Genomic DNA, 15831 nt, shown 5'->3' with positions numbered 1-15831 from the left:
ACTGCACTGTCAAATGAACCAAACCCTCTGAGAAGCCACCGCAACCTCCTCGCCTGTGGTGGTGCTGTGATCCAAGAACTAAAACGTCCAAACGAGACACTGAGGGCGACTTCCTTCTTCATAAACATAAACGTAGTGCTGTCAGATTTTAGCGGTTATAGGATTTCTCTTTCGTCTTTGACATTTCTCCCACTAGCGCTTAGACTTGTGTGTCTGTTTTGGTTGTGTTTACCCAGAATCCCCTGCGGCGTAGTCCGGCTTCCTGCTAGTTTTATTAGTCTCTGATCCAGCGTTTTATTTTCATTGCCGAGTTATCCTTCCACATTCACGGTTTCATGCTTTGGCTTAATAGACGTTAATAAAAATACCATTTTAATGGAACAGCTTCAGTGTTTATGACTGTGTGGGCTGACTCACTTATGAAGCAGAACTAGAGTAATTATTTGAGATTGATCATTAGTAATTTTCCCCTGTTTCTCCAAGGATAAACATGTAAGTAATGAAAAAAAGAGGAGCACAGAGGTAATAATAAGTAAGACATTAGGTTAATTCCTATTAACTTGTAACAAAAATGAATCTCAGATTTCTGCATTGTTAGACGTCACAGTTGTGTGGAATCTTACCTGATTGGAGTACCTCATGCTGACGTTGCGCTGGTCTTGCCGTGGGACGTATCGGTGGATGGGGTCGATGTCTTTAGGGTTGATCAGCTCATCCACTGGAAAGTTAAGAAACGCACATGTGCAGAAACAAAAGATTATGAATGTCACTGAAAGATTTACAGACAGGAAAAAAACAAAACACTTCTGATCAATAGCTGTTCTTAGCATTCAACTGGAGTGTAACGATAGATTTAAGGAATCTTAAAATCGTAACTACATGACAAACTGTTGCCATGTTAACAATTTAAGAAACGCACCCAGCAGCTTAGCAATGTTGTACATGGCCTGACCCCAGAGGAACATCTTGCCATCACGACCAGAGTTGCTAGGGAAACGCTTCTGGCTTCCATGTTTGTTCTGCTCCGCCTCCACAAAGTCGGCCGGTACATAGTAGTACTTGGGGATCACAGCGTGGCCTGTCAAAAAAACAAAACAATAAAGCAGTGTTTACATAGACCACATCCTCTCTGGATCTGTGTCTCTGAGTAAAATGTGTCTAAATCGACGCAGCACAGAGAATGAAGCAACAACTCCAGCTTAAAGGAGTCATTTACAAAACCAGTTGTGTGTTTTAGAGAACTTTAGAGAAACAGATTCATGCCTGAGTTGGTATAGACACAAACATGGACTAGTTAACAAGGTTCTGCATTCAAAATAACAGTAATCTTTTTTATTAGAAATATTTTAGTGAGGAAAATGTGGAATTGGACAGCATCACTATCCACAATCACTCTTTATGTTAATTATAGTAGCATTTATCTTCCCTTTGGGATAAATAAAGTATTTTTCAGTTGAATTCAATGACCACTATAGTCTGATTTTTGTGCTGAACTCTAAGCTGAATCATGCAGCTGGACTCTTTCTATTTGCCGAGTCGACCAGTGTATGCTACCAGTGAGACTCGACATGTTTCAGAGCTGCTTCAACACTTAGCTTAGGCCTTTTCCAGACCACTTTCCAGGTGACTAAATGATATTTAAAGTGGACAAAGAACATTCTTCGGATTTTACAGCATGCTGTTTGTGCACTGATTAAAAAAAAAAAAAAGTTTCAATCAAACATGGCCGACACTGTTTTGTAAAAGTATTCACACCCTCTCTTTACAACAAATATCCATGTTTTTTTTTTTCTTCACCTGACCAAAACAAAGTGTAAACAGAAGGATTTGATAGGTGATTGTCTACATTAATAGTGTGCTAGCTGCAGTTGCATTCAGCCCCTTTTACTCTGGTCCCCTCTAGATAAAATCCATCAAAAGCTGCCTATTTAATCTGAGTTTATCTCCTGATTTTCTATGAAGATTTCAGAGTTTAGAGAAAAATCACAGAACTACAAAGGACAAGGAACACAACACACAAGTCAGGAAGAGTGTTGAGTTCAGGTTTACAGCAGGGATGGGCTCCAACACACCAAGCTTCGCTTTAAACGTCTCACAGAGGACTGCTTATGGTACACAAATGGAAAAAACACAAATTCAAACTGCAGCCAGCAGTACAGCCGAATGGTTAAGATCAAAGCATATTAAAGTGTTAAAATAGCTTGGTTCACATCTAAATCCAATTCAGAATTTATGGCTCAAGCTGAACATGTTTATTGGCAGGAATGAGCCGGAGCTGAGGAGGAAGAGCTCAACGTTTCAGCATGTAGATGTGTGAAGCTCACTCTAAAACACCCTCAGCTGTTAGAGCTGTGAAATTTGCTCCCACCAAGTATTGAATCAGGGAGGCTGGAAGTAAATGTAAAGCGTACCTTTAAACCTTTTATTTATAAAATAAAAAGGTGCAAACCGTTTATTAGGCTTCATCCTTTTACTAATGTACACGTAGTATGACTCTGATATACACACAAAAAAATAGTTAAAGGAGCTGAAGATAAGCAAAAAATATATTCGGCAACAATTTTAGGGAAATAAAGGAAACACAGACATCCCGATATGAAACATGAGCTGCCTTCCTAAACGTGCTCTGAACAACAAACAAGGAAGAACATTAAAATGTAAGGGTGCAGATTTGACCTGATGTCCTGCCTCCTGTGTGATTCCCCCCCCTGCCACTCCAGATTATCTTCAGAGCGCCACGCCAGCTGAGAATCCCCTGCTGTAAGTCAGTTCTGACCTGATTCTCAAAATATTCACCAGTGTGAAACAGTTTTCATGTCTGTTAGAGTTTCTGCTGTAAGTTAGCGTAGTGATGCGTGTTTGTTCAGTCACAGTTTCTGACCTGTTTGTGTTTGTCATCTTTGATGCAATATATTTTTGCTGTTTTATGCTACATAAGTAGCCACACTCACAGCAGAGGGCGGCATGTTTATGCTTTAGCAAATCAATTAAAGTCAATGAATTCTTCTGACAGCAGTAATCACATTTGTTTAGTTTTTTTCTCATTAACATTAATGGTGAAACAAAAGAAAAACCTTTTTGATTCACCTCCAAAGCTCAGACTATTAACTTTAGGAGTTGGTGCTATTTTATACAGAACAAGTACAAAGACTCTATGGAGGCAACTAATGTCTCACACCATCATCCTGTCTACTCTCTAATTATTCCCAGTCTATTCTGAATGGACCAGAGGAAACGCCAAGCTGCTGACTTTCCTATTATGTAACCGTTTCCCCTCAATATAATGGCTGCAGTCAAGGTGAAAAGACGTAGATTTATGTAACGTTTTTCTCATGCTAAAAATGACAGGATCTAACATGACAAACAAAATCAGAAATCAGAAACCAACAGTTGCTGGATGTGTACGTGCGTTTACGTGAAAACTCACCCTCGAACGACTGGAAGATGATGGGCTCCAGGAGGTCCTGGTACTCCTTCACCTGTGCCTTATTTCCTCTGAACACACCTTAAAGAGACAGGGACACATTTCGGACTGGATGGTGAGGGAAGGCGCTCTGGGCTGCGCTCTCTGTGTCTCTCTGCCTGCAGCTATGAGACAGATGTGATCCCAGAGCAGATTGTTTGTACTACTGTTTGTGACTGAATTGGTCCTCACAACATGAACAATACGTTTATGCACACTCCCGTTGTGTCAGTGTCATTGTACTGAGAAGACAAACACCCAGGTTCCATAATGTGGATTGTTTGTTTTTTTTAGAGTTAGGACAAGACAAGAAGTTTTTAACTTATACTGAGATGCTGAACGGTTTTGTGCAGATATGTGAATCTGTTGAGTGTCTGAGTTAAACCATTGATCCAGCCATGGACTACGGTGGATTTGACTAGACCGTAAAGAAGCAAACCTCTGTACTTGAACTATAACAGCTTTGTAGAGCAGTGGTGTCCACACATTTTGCCACATGGGCTGCAAAAACCTGATTTTTAACCCTTTAACTGTCACCTTGAAAACACTTACATGTTATCTGACGGGTCATGAGACAGTTGAGGGGTTTTAATAAAAAAAAAGAACCTAATTTGATTGTTTTTTGTTTGTTTCTATATTTTTATGCTCAGCAACAAACTAAACGAGGATTATTATGAAAGAAACAAATTGGTCTAGTTTTTTTTAGAAAATGGGTTTGTAATTCCTGCAAGATTTGAAATACACACACCGTCAACTTTTATTCATTGGTTTGTTTGTTTTTTACATATTTGTTGAAATTATCACTGTGACGCAACAGTCTGAGACGGACAATTTGTGAAAAAGAAAAAAAAAAGTCTTTCAAGGTAGAAAGACTTTTTTTTTTTTCTCCCAGTGCCAACCAACAACAACCAATCACGCCCACAGACTTCGGACACCCCTGGTGTAGAGCCTTAATGCGACATGGATACAGAATGTGTATGACTCTCTGTTTTGGGGGAAAAAAAGAAAGAAAAGAAAATGTCTTTATCACCTATTTTGTCATGTTAAACATGTTTTAAGAATCAATTGTAGTTTTTTTTTTTAATGTCTCTTCAAAATAAACCAAAATGTAATTTTCTTTCAAAAACACTACAAGCAGGTTTTCTCTCTCGTCCCAATGAGGCATCATAGCAGCAGCGGCGGCGAAGAGAGTGAGGCTTACCGTCAATCATCATGTAGATGAAAAACATGGGAAACTCGCATTCGATTCCATCAAAGAGCTGCAGAGACACGCAGAGAGAAGGAATTAGATTGCTTTCTAGTTTTACAAAGCATCCAGCTTGAAGTGAAAGCAGGAAAGCTTCTTAATATGAAACGGCAGGGAGCAAAGAAAAACACACAGAAAACACATCATTCTTTAATGCTCTCCAAGGTTTTTTTTTCTTTGTATTATTGTCATTTTAGGCAGATCTGTTGATGGGAAAGTGAAGATTTAATTTGCCACCTCAAGAACAGCAATACAGCTACATTACATACATCATTATATGCATTTGTTACTATCCCTGAGTTTGATCGCTTCCTCAGTGTGATGGTATGAAGAGGACAAAGAAGGCTGTTGTGTTATATGGACGCTTTATGCATGCAGCATTCTGATGATGGACAACGAATCAGGGATACAGGTCAGTAATAACCCACATTTCAAAGTCAAAAGATCTCAAAACAAAAGTAGTAAACACAAAAACAATTTCACACCCTGGAAACGTGGAGCTATAAATAAAACGCTTGATAAATGACCAATCGCATACTTTTAATTAAGGCTTTTGATTTAATTAAACTCGGGCACCTCGGGGGGCAACCCCCGCACTGATTTGCTGCCATCTTAATGCAACAAAGCCTGGAGGGAGAGCATGTGGCGGTGGAACGAGCCTTTATAGCATAAACCACGACTCTACGACTAGTCAAGCAGGCGTTCTGCTGCAGGCAGGCCCAAAGTTATGATACATCACAGTTATGGCACAACATCACACACGTTTATTGAAAATCCATCCTGGAGATAATCATGATAGCACATCCATTCCAACACCTGGATGAAAACAAGTCAAACTGATAGAACTAGAGGTGAAGATTTATGCCGATATCTGGTGTTAACATTTCTGTTGTGGCCGATAACCAATATTTACCGATAATATATCAGAAAAATATTCATACTCCTCTACATTCATCCGGACCGCCCTTCTGAATGATCAGTCAGTTTTTGGAGGACCAAAGAACTCAAATAGGAGCCTGCAGCAGCAGAACAGTTTCACTTTCAATGTGCACAATGTGGTAAAAACACTAGGAAATATTGGTTTAAATACTGGTCTAACATTGGTTAGATCTGACTAACACACATAGCGTTTAGTATAGTTCTGCAATCAGTGCAAAACAACAAAAAAGGTCGTAATTTTTAATAGGTGGCTAAGAAAATTGTGAAGGTCAAGGACACAGCTGACATTACCATTGAGTTAACCAACAACAAATATTGGTTAAGTAGATATGGACAGTTATTGTCTTATCCATTATTATCAGGAAAAAAATGAGGGTTGTGAAAATTAACTCGTTAACCTTGTTTTAATTCACATGTTTTTAACGCCGTTAATATTTTTTGGACACAACATTAACACACAGGCTGCTGTACGTTTTGCCCTGTAGTCTGAACGGAATTTCCTGTTTCTGTTTCAGCCGTTTTTCTACTAAGCGAATCTTCTGGTCTTTAAAAAGGTGCAGCATCGTTGTAATGAATTGACAGCCCTAATAAAAAAAACAACTAATTTATTAAATCATATTTTTTTTTGCATTGTCCAATTAATTATTCATGATTAATTCACAGCAACACTTTAATTAACATGATTAAACAGGAGTTGACAGCCTTAAAAAAGTATACAGAAATAAGATTTGTGATTTATCGTAACACCGATAAACTTCAACTGATGATTTCTGCAAATTCCCAGAAACAGTCAAGATAATGGATGTGACTTTTCTCCCACTGCGGATTCCAATAAGCCAAGAAGAAAGATGTTCGATCGAATGCAAGTCGGATGTCTGGGATATTTTAACATAATCAAGTTTATACGTTAGCTGGAGATAGGCACCAGCACCACTAGGTGTAAGAAAATGGATGGATTTCAGCAACAAGGCAGTTCAAAGTGCTTTACATCATAAAAACAGAATTAAGCCAACAATTGTGAAAACCAGCGACAGGCATCACATTTTGTCAAGTCCCACTGTTAAAATAATCAACAAACATCAAACATGTTGGTCAATGTTCCATTTTTCATGGTTCAAAGGAAACTCTAAGCACTCGGGTCTTTAGTCTCGATTTAAAGGAACTCGTTGTTTCGGCTGTTTTGCAGTTTTCTGGAAGTCTGTTCCAGATATGATGTGCAGAGAATCTGAATGCAGCTTTTTCCATGTTTGGTTTAAATCAAAACACAAAACCCACAAAAAAAAAAGATTCTGGTAATAACATGACACCTAAAATTGCATTAAATAAAACCAATGTCCAACTGTAATAAGATCAAAAACAATAATCACAGTGGTGATTATTTACTTAGTACAGACTGCAGGCAGGTGTGTTCACGCCTACATTTCTTGTAACCGTCATTTGTTCTGATTATCTCTGTCAATCCTCTCCACACCGATGGAAGATAACAGAGATTAGATCTTAATGCAGAAACAAACACCTAATGGAGCCGACACACGCCGACGCCGTCACTCCACGGATACCTCTGTCTGAGCGTGCTTCTTTAAACGCTTTGTGTCTTCATGCTGCCATTATGCAGATCTGCCGCACCTCAAACTGCTTTTGCAGCGACAGAGGGAGGAGAAATGAGGGGAAAATGATAGACAGGAAAGTGCATAACAACGCGCAGAAGCAGGGGAGGCTGGTTAGCGGCGGTGGGGGCAAGGCAGTCGCTCAATGAGGCCCGTGCTTTTTCGCCCCTTTGGGCTGTAAACACGCAGCGTTCCCTCGTGTTTTGTGCTTGAGCAGCCTGACTGATTGGTAAAACTGTCTGTCACCAAGGCAGCTGCTGCTCTCAGTGAGCAGACAGGAAGCGCAGGCGTTCGCCCCCGCAGTGAATTCTCTCTAAACGCCAACAACAACAGCTTCAATCGATCCTCTAGGTGTCCTCTGCAGGGACACCTGGTCTACCTGCGACCCCTCGCCCTCCAGACTGTCTTCACTCCCACAACCCGCTATCCCATGTCACCATTGTCTTACTGTAGACGCCTACAGGGTCGGGAAATCTAATCCATAGCAACCCCTCCGCCTCCTAGAAGGACAGCTAGTTGAGTATTAGTACTAGAAAGTCACTCTGCAGTAATATTTCCTGACCTTTCACTAAAAAAAATACAAAGTTTCTGATCCAAATCAAGTCATGTACATACAAAAGTAGGTACACTACTACTCTAGATGAAGAGGAAACAGCAGATTGTGTGGAAAACAAATGTTCCATAATGTTTTATGGAACATTTTGTGTGTTTTCTTCTCTGAATGAAGGTGTGAAGGAGCCTGAAGAAATGTTGGATAATTCAGAGCCTCAGAGTCTTTTTATCCCATTAGCTGCAGGATTAAATGCAGCTAATTGCAAAGTGGTTCAGACTCGGCGCCTCGTGAGTGCCCACTTCGGCAAATCAAGGAAGCGCCTTCATCGTCTGTGACTTTTCCTTTGTTAATCACTGTGCGGTTGAGTATATATATATATATATATATATATATATATATATATATATATATACTGTATATATATATAGAGAGAGAGAGATAGAGAGATATCTATCTATCTCTATATATAGATACATATATACAGTATGTATCTATCTATATATATGTGTTCTCTCTCTCTCTCTGTCTCTCTCTCTCTCTCTCTTTATGCTGCTCCTCTGGTTAGATACCAAATTTCCATTTTCATTGCTCTCTACCTGTACATGTGCAACAACAGTGAAGATGAATCTGATCTAATCTAATGTTGGGATGTTGCACAAAAATCCCAGGAATCACAAGTTTGTAATGTAACAAAGTGTACAAAAGTTCAATGGAGATGAGAGGCATTTTGTACTGATTTTCAGAAGAATTTTTCAGTCATTGAAAACTGAAATGGATCCATTCTTGCTGCCTGGTGTTCTTAGTGACCGTCTCTTTTAGCCTCAGTTTTTCATAGCAAATGATTCATCCTGTGCGGTAAAGGAGCTAGCTGGGTGTGTTGTTTGGGGTGTTTCTGTTTCTTGTAAAGATGCAGGTCTCCACCAGGGGGCGTGGCTGAGCCGGATGCTCCAGCACACCTGCTCCTAATCAGCCCACCAGCAGAAGCTTTAGAGCAGCTGGCTGCCGGTTTCTGATTCGACGCCTCCGTGTCGACCTGTGTGGTGCCTCTAACCCTCTGAGTTAACTCCTCGTTGTCAACTCAACTCTGACCTCGTGCCTGTTCCTACGGTTACCGCCCGAGTTCCCTCCTGGATCTGATCCTCCAGGATTTACTCAACCTGTCCGCTCTTGAATCCTCCGCCGTCAACTCCTCACTTCTCTCTGGATTCAAGCAATCCTATTCAACCAGTAAGATCGTTTCCTGAATCTCACCTTGAGACATTCATCCTACTGCTCCGCTCCCGGAGTTAAACCCCCCTGGACCAGAAATCTACTGCAGCTTCCTGTATTTTAATAAAACTGCCAAACTTCAGAACCGTTTCCTGAGAGTTCTCCTATGTGGCCAGAAGTTTACCATAAAATATGACATCAGCATAACAGGGACTGTCTTTTTATCCCGTCTATGTAAAATCCACACCCGTTAAATAGGGTTGTATCTATACATCGATATATATAAATGAAATGATTCAGTATACGATTCAAAATGTTTCATTTATATCATCAAGTTTACGATGTCCTTTATTTTGACATTTTGAACTTTTCTTTCGATGCCTGTAGGAATTTGGAGAGAAAATTATTTTAAATGTTTTTGTGAGTTGAAATAGATGCAAATGACTGCGTTAGATAGGCATAGTGCATCGCAGATTTGTGAATTATATTGAATCAAAATCATACGGCACACTTTGTGATATTGCATTTTTGCATCACGCGAGCCAAGTGATCAAAAACCAGATGTTACTCCTGGCAGAAAAGACGAAAGAAGACGACAGGAAGTGGCATGAGGATGATGGCGGACCGGGGTTTTTTTATGAATTATCAAACTAATTCACATGATTTTAATTGCTTTTCTTATTTAATGGGAACACAACAATTGCAAAATTGTGTTGTTTTTTTGACATTAGCAAAATATCAACAAAGTTTTCTGAACATTTGTAATGGAAACGCAGCTACTGATGACTATTGTGGATATGGCAGCAGGTCTGGTGCTGCCATAGAATAGGTTGGCCATAAACCCGGAGGTTCTCGGTTCAAACACCACTCCCTCCCTTCCAGAGAAGGAATTGGGGGTGAAACAGAGCAGCTGCAGGCGGCTGTTGTACCACGATAACCCAATGGTGGGAGGAGCTAAAACAACAATGCAGGGTCGATGTGTCCACTGGGTTTCAGATGACCAGTCCAGAACTCTCTGAACAACCATTTAACATGAATAGGAAATCCCACCCGGAGTCCTAACACTCACCTTCATCTCAGCAGGTTTGTAGTAGCGGCGGTTCTTGTCTTCGTTCGCCGTGCGGTAGCCGTCGCGCAGGAAGCGCTTGAAGCCATATTTGCCTCGGAGCTTCCGGACAATCTTGTCGAGCGTTTGGCTGTAGAGAGCGTCATCATCGACCGCAAAGGCCGGGTAGCTGATGGTCGGGAGCAAGGCGGCGTCGGTGTTCTGTCAGGGAGACGAAACACAGCAAGTCGCTGACAATCTCAACTTAACACAGCACCATTAGTAGGGATGCGATTATTTAAGTTATCGATCACTCCACCTATTATCTTGACAATTAATTGGATTCTGCAGTTTGTCAATTCCTTTTTCAGATAAGACATTTTTTTTGTGTGTGTAATAAAATAACTAAAATTCCTTTAGTGAATGCTTGATCATTTGCAGCAAAGGATCCATCAGCAGCTAAAAATAACACTTTTAACATCCAAATGAGCAAAGCTTAGTCCCAACATCAACACATCATAGAGCTGATCTGTTGATTATTGTTGGATTATCAGATCATTAAAAAGATAATAATAATAATAATAATAATAATATTCATTAAAAAAATTAAAATAATATTTGTTATCAAGTTTTGGCTTTTGCTCTGAATATGTTGTTTCAACAACTGGTCTTTTATAAGTCAATGTACTCCAGTTAACATGAATCTATTACTATTTTATTTGATTGTTTCAATAGTTGATTCAATACAGTTTATCTAAATGTTTCAGCTCTCATTATAAGTCAGCACTAATCAAGGCTAAAAATATTTTTGTATAATTTTCTTCCAAACGGAACCGTATCTGACTGAACTGTAACAGAACCACTCATTAGGTATAAACAATGCTACAGCAATTAAGAAGCCGATATGACTAGACGACGTGTTGAGCAGAACGAAAAAAAAAAAAAAAAAGCACATAATTCACATAGAGCAACCAGAAATATTTTCACTTCGTCAATAAGGGTTTCCAAAAGTAAAGCTCCTGCGTTTTCTTAATGAATAGACTCGGCTGCCTGGACAATAAGTTTCCTCAGAGCCGCGGTGAGTTCATTCAACAAGCGGCTAAACGAGCGCGTCTCCCTCCAGGTCTGTTTGATGCTCCTTTGTATTGGATTCTCTCTCAATTTGCGCTGATCTTTGCAGGAACAAAGGCTGGGGCAGAAGCATTTAGCCCCGGCCCTTTTATCTGACATCTCATTACAACTCCAGTGTGCATATTGACAAGGCAAACCGCTTGGCTATAGTCGCTCAACAAAGAGCAGAGCAGAACCTCGTACGGGCGACCGAACATTGAAATTGGATCTTTTGACGCACAACAAGCAGCACTGATATGGTATTAGTATCTTTATCTTGACATAATCCTGCACTGTTGACATTATCCTGCACCCCTACACTACTTCCCCCCCCTTAATGTCAGCCTAACATGGCTGAAACGGCCCTTTGATCCTCTAATTACACTCATTTGATTCCTCAAATACTGACGGGTGGCTTTCCTGCCCGACACATTCAGCACACACACTCTCACACACACGCAAATACATGCTGACAGGGCCGTGCAGAGACCTATGAAGGGGCAGGGGCTCAAATTTAAAAAAGGGGCACATAGAACAAAAACACAGTACAACAACCCATATTAATCAAGAATCTAATTGGATCCTGCTGTATCATTGCCATCATGTGGGGAAATGCAAAGCAAATATAGTCTATATTTTCCCCATCAGGTGTAAAGTTTCTGTTTCTGCTGCTGACAGTCCTGGAGGGCTGAGCTGATCTGAGACTGCAACTGTTAAACAGAGCAGAGGAGAGAAGGTCAAAGGTCATGAAGTTATGAAATAAGCAAATTTGCTGCCATTTTACTAATTAATCCCTAATAACATCTATTTAACCTCTAGAATAACCTGCCTGCAGACTGATTTATAAAAAACTCAAAGGGGTTAAATCTATATAATTGTTTGATGTTAAACCTCTAGATCTAGAATTATAAGACTGGAATATCAAGGGAAAGAAAACTCAGTAGCTGCTGGTAGGGGCCATTCAGGGGCCTCCAGACATTCAGGGGCCTCCAGACACTCAGGGGCCTCCAGACACTCAGGGGCCTCCAGACACTCAAGGGCCTCCAGATATTCAGGGGCCCCTAAAAATGGTTTAATTGTAACACAGACCTGTAGACCTTTAAACCTGTAGCATCATTTATAGAGAATAACAATGTTATTACATTTTATTTAATGCATTCAGCTGCGAAAAATAAATAGTACATTTAGGATTTAATTAGGACATTTACTTTGTAAAAGTTTAAAGAATCATCTTGATAGTTTGATTGTTCTGTTACCATGGCTACAATATGGTGTAATCTTTGTGTTTGAATTGGGTTTGTTCACAAATACATCACAGCAAATAACCAATAATCAGTGATTGATTTTAAACTCGGCCAATAAACCTGGTCTCCCTCTCACAGATTCACCTGATCAATATTTAAACATGTTAGTGATGCTGAGGTTCTTAGTAGGACGGAGGGAGGGGGGGGGAGGGGGGGGGTCTGTCTAAGGCCCCATATTACCTTGGGCCGGCCCTGGAGGAACAGCTGCTGCAATGCGCATCTCTGGACTCTACCTGGAATCTACCTGCAATCCACCTGGAATCTACCTGGAATCTACCTGGAATCCCCCGGTGGCCCCTGTCAGTCCCCCGATGCTTTGGAGACATTTTGATTCATTTCATTGTGGCATGTTTGGCTTTTTGCTGCGGTTCTAATTATTGCTACAATATTTTCTCTGATGTTTATTTTGTGACTCTAATTGGGCCGAATTTTCATTTAACACTTGAGGTTCTGCAGTAACTTCTATTTACAGCCCAGAACCTCCAGCCCAGATCCCGTCAGCAGCAGCTTTAACCCACCTGGTAGAAACGTTAAGGAGAAGCAGAGCAAACAGAGAGGAGGTGGTACCAAGTGGTACCAGGTGGTACCAGGTGGTACCGGAGCTTTGAGCTGCGTTGCGACTCGCGGTGACAGTCGGTACCGTGTCTTATACCAGGATGTCTGATATAAAGACAGATATTCTTTCTATCTGTCGGTGGGACCGTCTCAAGCTGCCTGTAGTGAACCGGGCTTTTAGCAGAATGATGAAGTTAGAAGTTTCTCTGCAGCCGAAACATTTCTGAGTTTATGGGCGAGGCGGGTTTTGTCCCGCTATTGCAAGGACGATTATAAAAATATAAATAGAAACAGTTTTTCTAACATTAGACCTACGTTTTTATTCACAAACCAGTGTATGAAAAAATATTCTTGCCCATAATTTGATAGTTAGAAGGCAGATCCGCCTCCTCCTCACCATGGACCCGGAGTCTGAACAACATGGAGGCTCTGAGAGTCATTATTAGACTGAGGGCAGCCAGACTAGTTTATTTTTAACAAATTATTATATTTAGCTAAATATTATTGCTGAGGGGCACAAACAGGCTTTCTGACATACAGATTAAAAATAAAAAATTCAAAAAAATAAAAATAAAAAAACTCAAAAAGGGCACTAGGAGCATCAAGTATAAAAAAGGGCAGGTGCTCAAGCCCCCCCCCCCTGCACGTGCCTGCATGCAGATGTGATCACTGAAGTGTCTGCAAGAGGTGGAGTGAAAAAAAGAGGAAACAATTTTACGCCTCCTTTCTTTTCCTGATTCCGTTTCATTTTTCCCCCCCACATTTGCCGTGAGGCCACCTCTCACTTTCGCCAAATCTTTCTGAACGCCGAACAATCAGCAGCACAGTTGGCGTAATGATCGACTACAAGGGAGAAACGCGGCTCTAAATTGAAATTTAGAATTGACACGGGGGTGTGGGTCCATCTGATGTGTGCGATTAGCCTTTGACGTGTGTGTGTGCGTGTGTGTGGCAGGCTACAGTTCGGGAGAGAATAAGAACAAAACTCCTGGTAGGCGCAAACGGTGCGACGGCTGTCTTAAAATGAGCAAATGTAGATCTGGCTTTTCACAGAGAATCACCCCACAATGTTGCTAAAACTGTTACATGAAAGTAGGGTTGGGCATTTATCGTATTATCATTTATTGTGACAATAATAAAAAATTTCATTGATTGCTGCCACTATAAGTTCCAATTAATTATGCTTAAACCCCCAAAACTGTCCGTATTATCGGGAGTGTTAGCTTGATTATTTTCTCAAGAAAACTGATCAATGAGAGTATCAAAATTGAATACATTTGAAAATATCATTGCATGTAATTAATATGCAGATTAGTGATACAAATCACACATCATGTGACTGGTGTCCTACAAAATGAATTGACAAATTGGTATGTTTTTCCAAGTAAAAAAAATTTAATGTAATGTCCCTTTTATCACAATAGCAATCAAAGAATATTGCGATAAAACTTAAAGTTTAAATTCGCCCCAACACTACATGCACAGTCATTCTGTTTTACCCTGATAAGACTGACACCGGGGGAGAATCGGGCATTAGCACGGCAGCAGACGTGGTGTAAAAATGTATATTTATCTAAATATATCATCTTCAATATTAATGGAAAAGCTATTCAGCAATGCACCAAAAAAATCTGTTTGGTGTAAGTTTTCTTTCTGCATCAGTGGACTGACTTTTCATGTTTTTTTCCCTTGCAAACACACACTGGTGTTTCTCTGTTTCCACCACCTGCAGAAAGAGGGAAAAAAAGAAGGTTGAGTTAAATCCTAAAAGAACCCTGCTGTAGTCAGCACTCAGTCTTCCTGCTGCTAATGCTAAATTAATTATCATTCAGCAGGATGTTTCTGGAGTCATCAGCACAGAGTCTACTTTGTCTGTTTAGCTCGCTACCAGCTAGTCGCAAGCCAAGTGTCTGCCTATGCTCTGCGTAGCAGTTATAATATTAATAATGAAGCGAGTTGCCTGAAGCAGTTCATGATTGTTTGCATTTTGTGAAAAGCATAAGAAGAAGTGGTGAAACTTGTTTGTTAATTGGAGCTGGTTGGAAACGACATGGTGAGAGATGAACTGGAGGAAGAAAGCAGGCCGCTGGATTTGTTCATGTAAATATAAAGCAGTTAACAGATGTTTTTGTCAACAGTACAAACATTACCCTCTACATACATGCTCCGTAAAAACCTGAGAGAAGGGCTGATCCAGGAAGCATAAAACTGTGATGGGAGATATAATCCTCATATCCATCAAATTGTGTGACACAAGTGAAGGTCTGAGTCGTACTCAGCTCCTCTGCTGGGGTCGGTGTTCTCGGCTGTGATTGGAGACCGAGGGGCTCGTGGACTGACTCACATGTGAGCGAGACTCTCTGGGCAGCAGGGAGGACAGGGTCTGTCGGTTCCTGTTGTGGGCGTCCAGATCCACAAATATCACAGACCAGGAGCAGCCCTGCAGCGGGGGCAAGAAAAAACAAAAAACAGCACAGTTACTTAGGAACTGTTCATGCTTCACAGGTAAAGTGGCGGCTAATAGATTTCCAGTCTGAATGCCCACCCCCATAAACATTCGCACTTGGCAAGTCATCCATCCTTTATCTGAGAAAAGAAAGGAAAAAAAAAGAAATAAATAAATAAAACCACTTGGCTTTAAAGCCCATAACTTCTCACCCCGTGCCTCCACACATCAAAAACACGCCGTTTTCCCTGCAAAGCCGATCGGATATTTCTGGCTTGCATACTTGTTTGAAGCTGAACGTGGGAGTGTTTGAACAGCGCAGGACTGATAGTTATTTTATCACTTCAAAAATCC

General features: G+C 40.6%; 1 protein-coding gene across 3 annotated transcripts in view; it reads right to left on the bottom strand.

Annotated features, from left to right (window-relative positions):
- Positions 1 to 15831, bottom strand: part of phkb (phosphorylase kinase regulatory subunit beta) — a 107108-nt gene that overhangs the window by 48866 nt on the left and 42411 nt on the right. For all 3 annotated transcript variants that reach the window (XM_023332822.1, XM_023332821.1, XM_023332820.1), the window contains 6 exons: positions 15376 to 15471; positions 10087 to 10284; positions 4665 to 4722; positions 3428 to 3505; positions 920 to 1078; positions 624 to 718 (listed from right to left, as the gene is read on the bottom strand). In XM_023332822.1, coding sequence (XP_023188590.1) covers positions 624 to 718; positions 920 to 1078; positions 3428 to 3505; positions 4665 to 4722; positions 10087 to 10284; positions 15376 to 15471 — 684 coding nt within the window. The remainder of the gene's footprint in view (positions 1 to 623; positions 719 to 919; positions 1079 to 3427; positions 3506 to 4664; positions 4723 to 10086; positions 10285 to 15375; positions 15472 to 15831) is intronic.

This window comes from Xiphophorus maculatus, chromosome 4 (assembly GCF_002775205.1).
Source record: "Xiphophorus maculatus strain JP 163 A chromosome 4, X_maculatus-5.0-male, whole genome shotgun sequence".
Lineage (NCBI taxonomy): Eukaryota > Metazoa > Chordata > Actinopteri > Cyprinodontiformes > Poeciliidae > Xiphophorus > Xiphophorus maculatus.
This window is presented reverse-complemented; position numbering and strand designations above follow the sequence as displayed.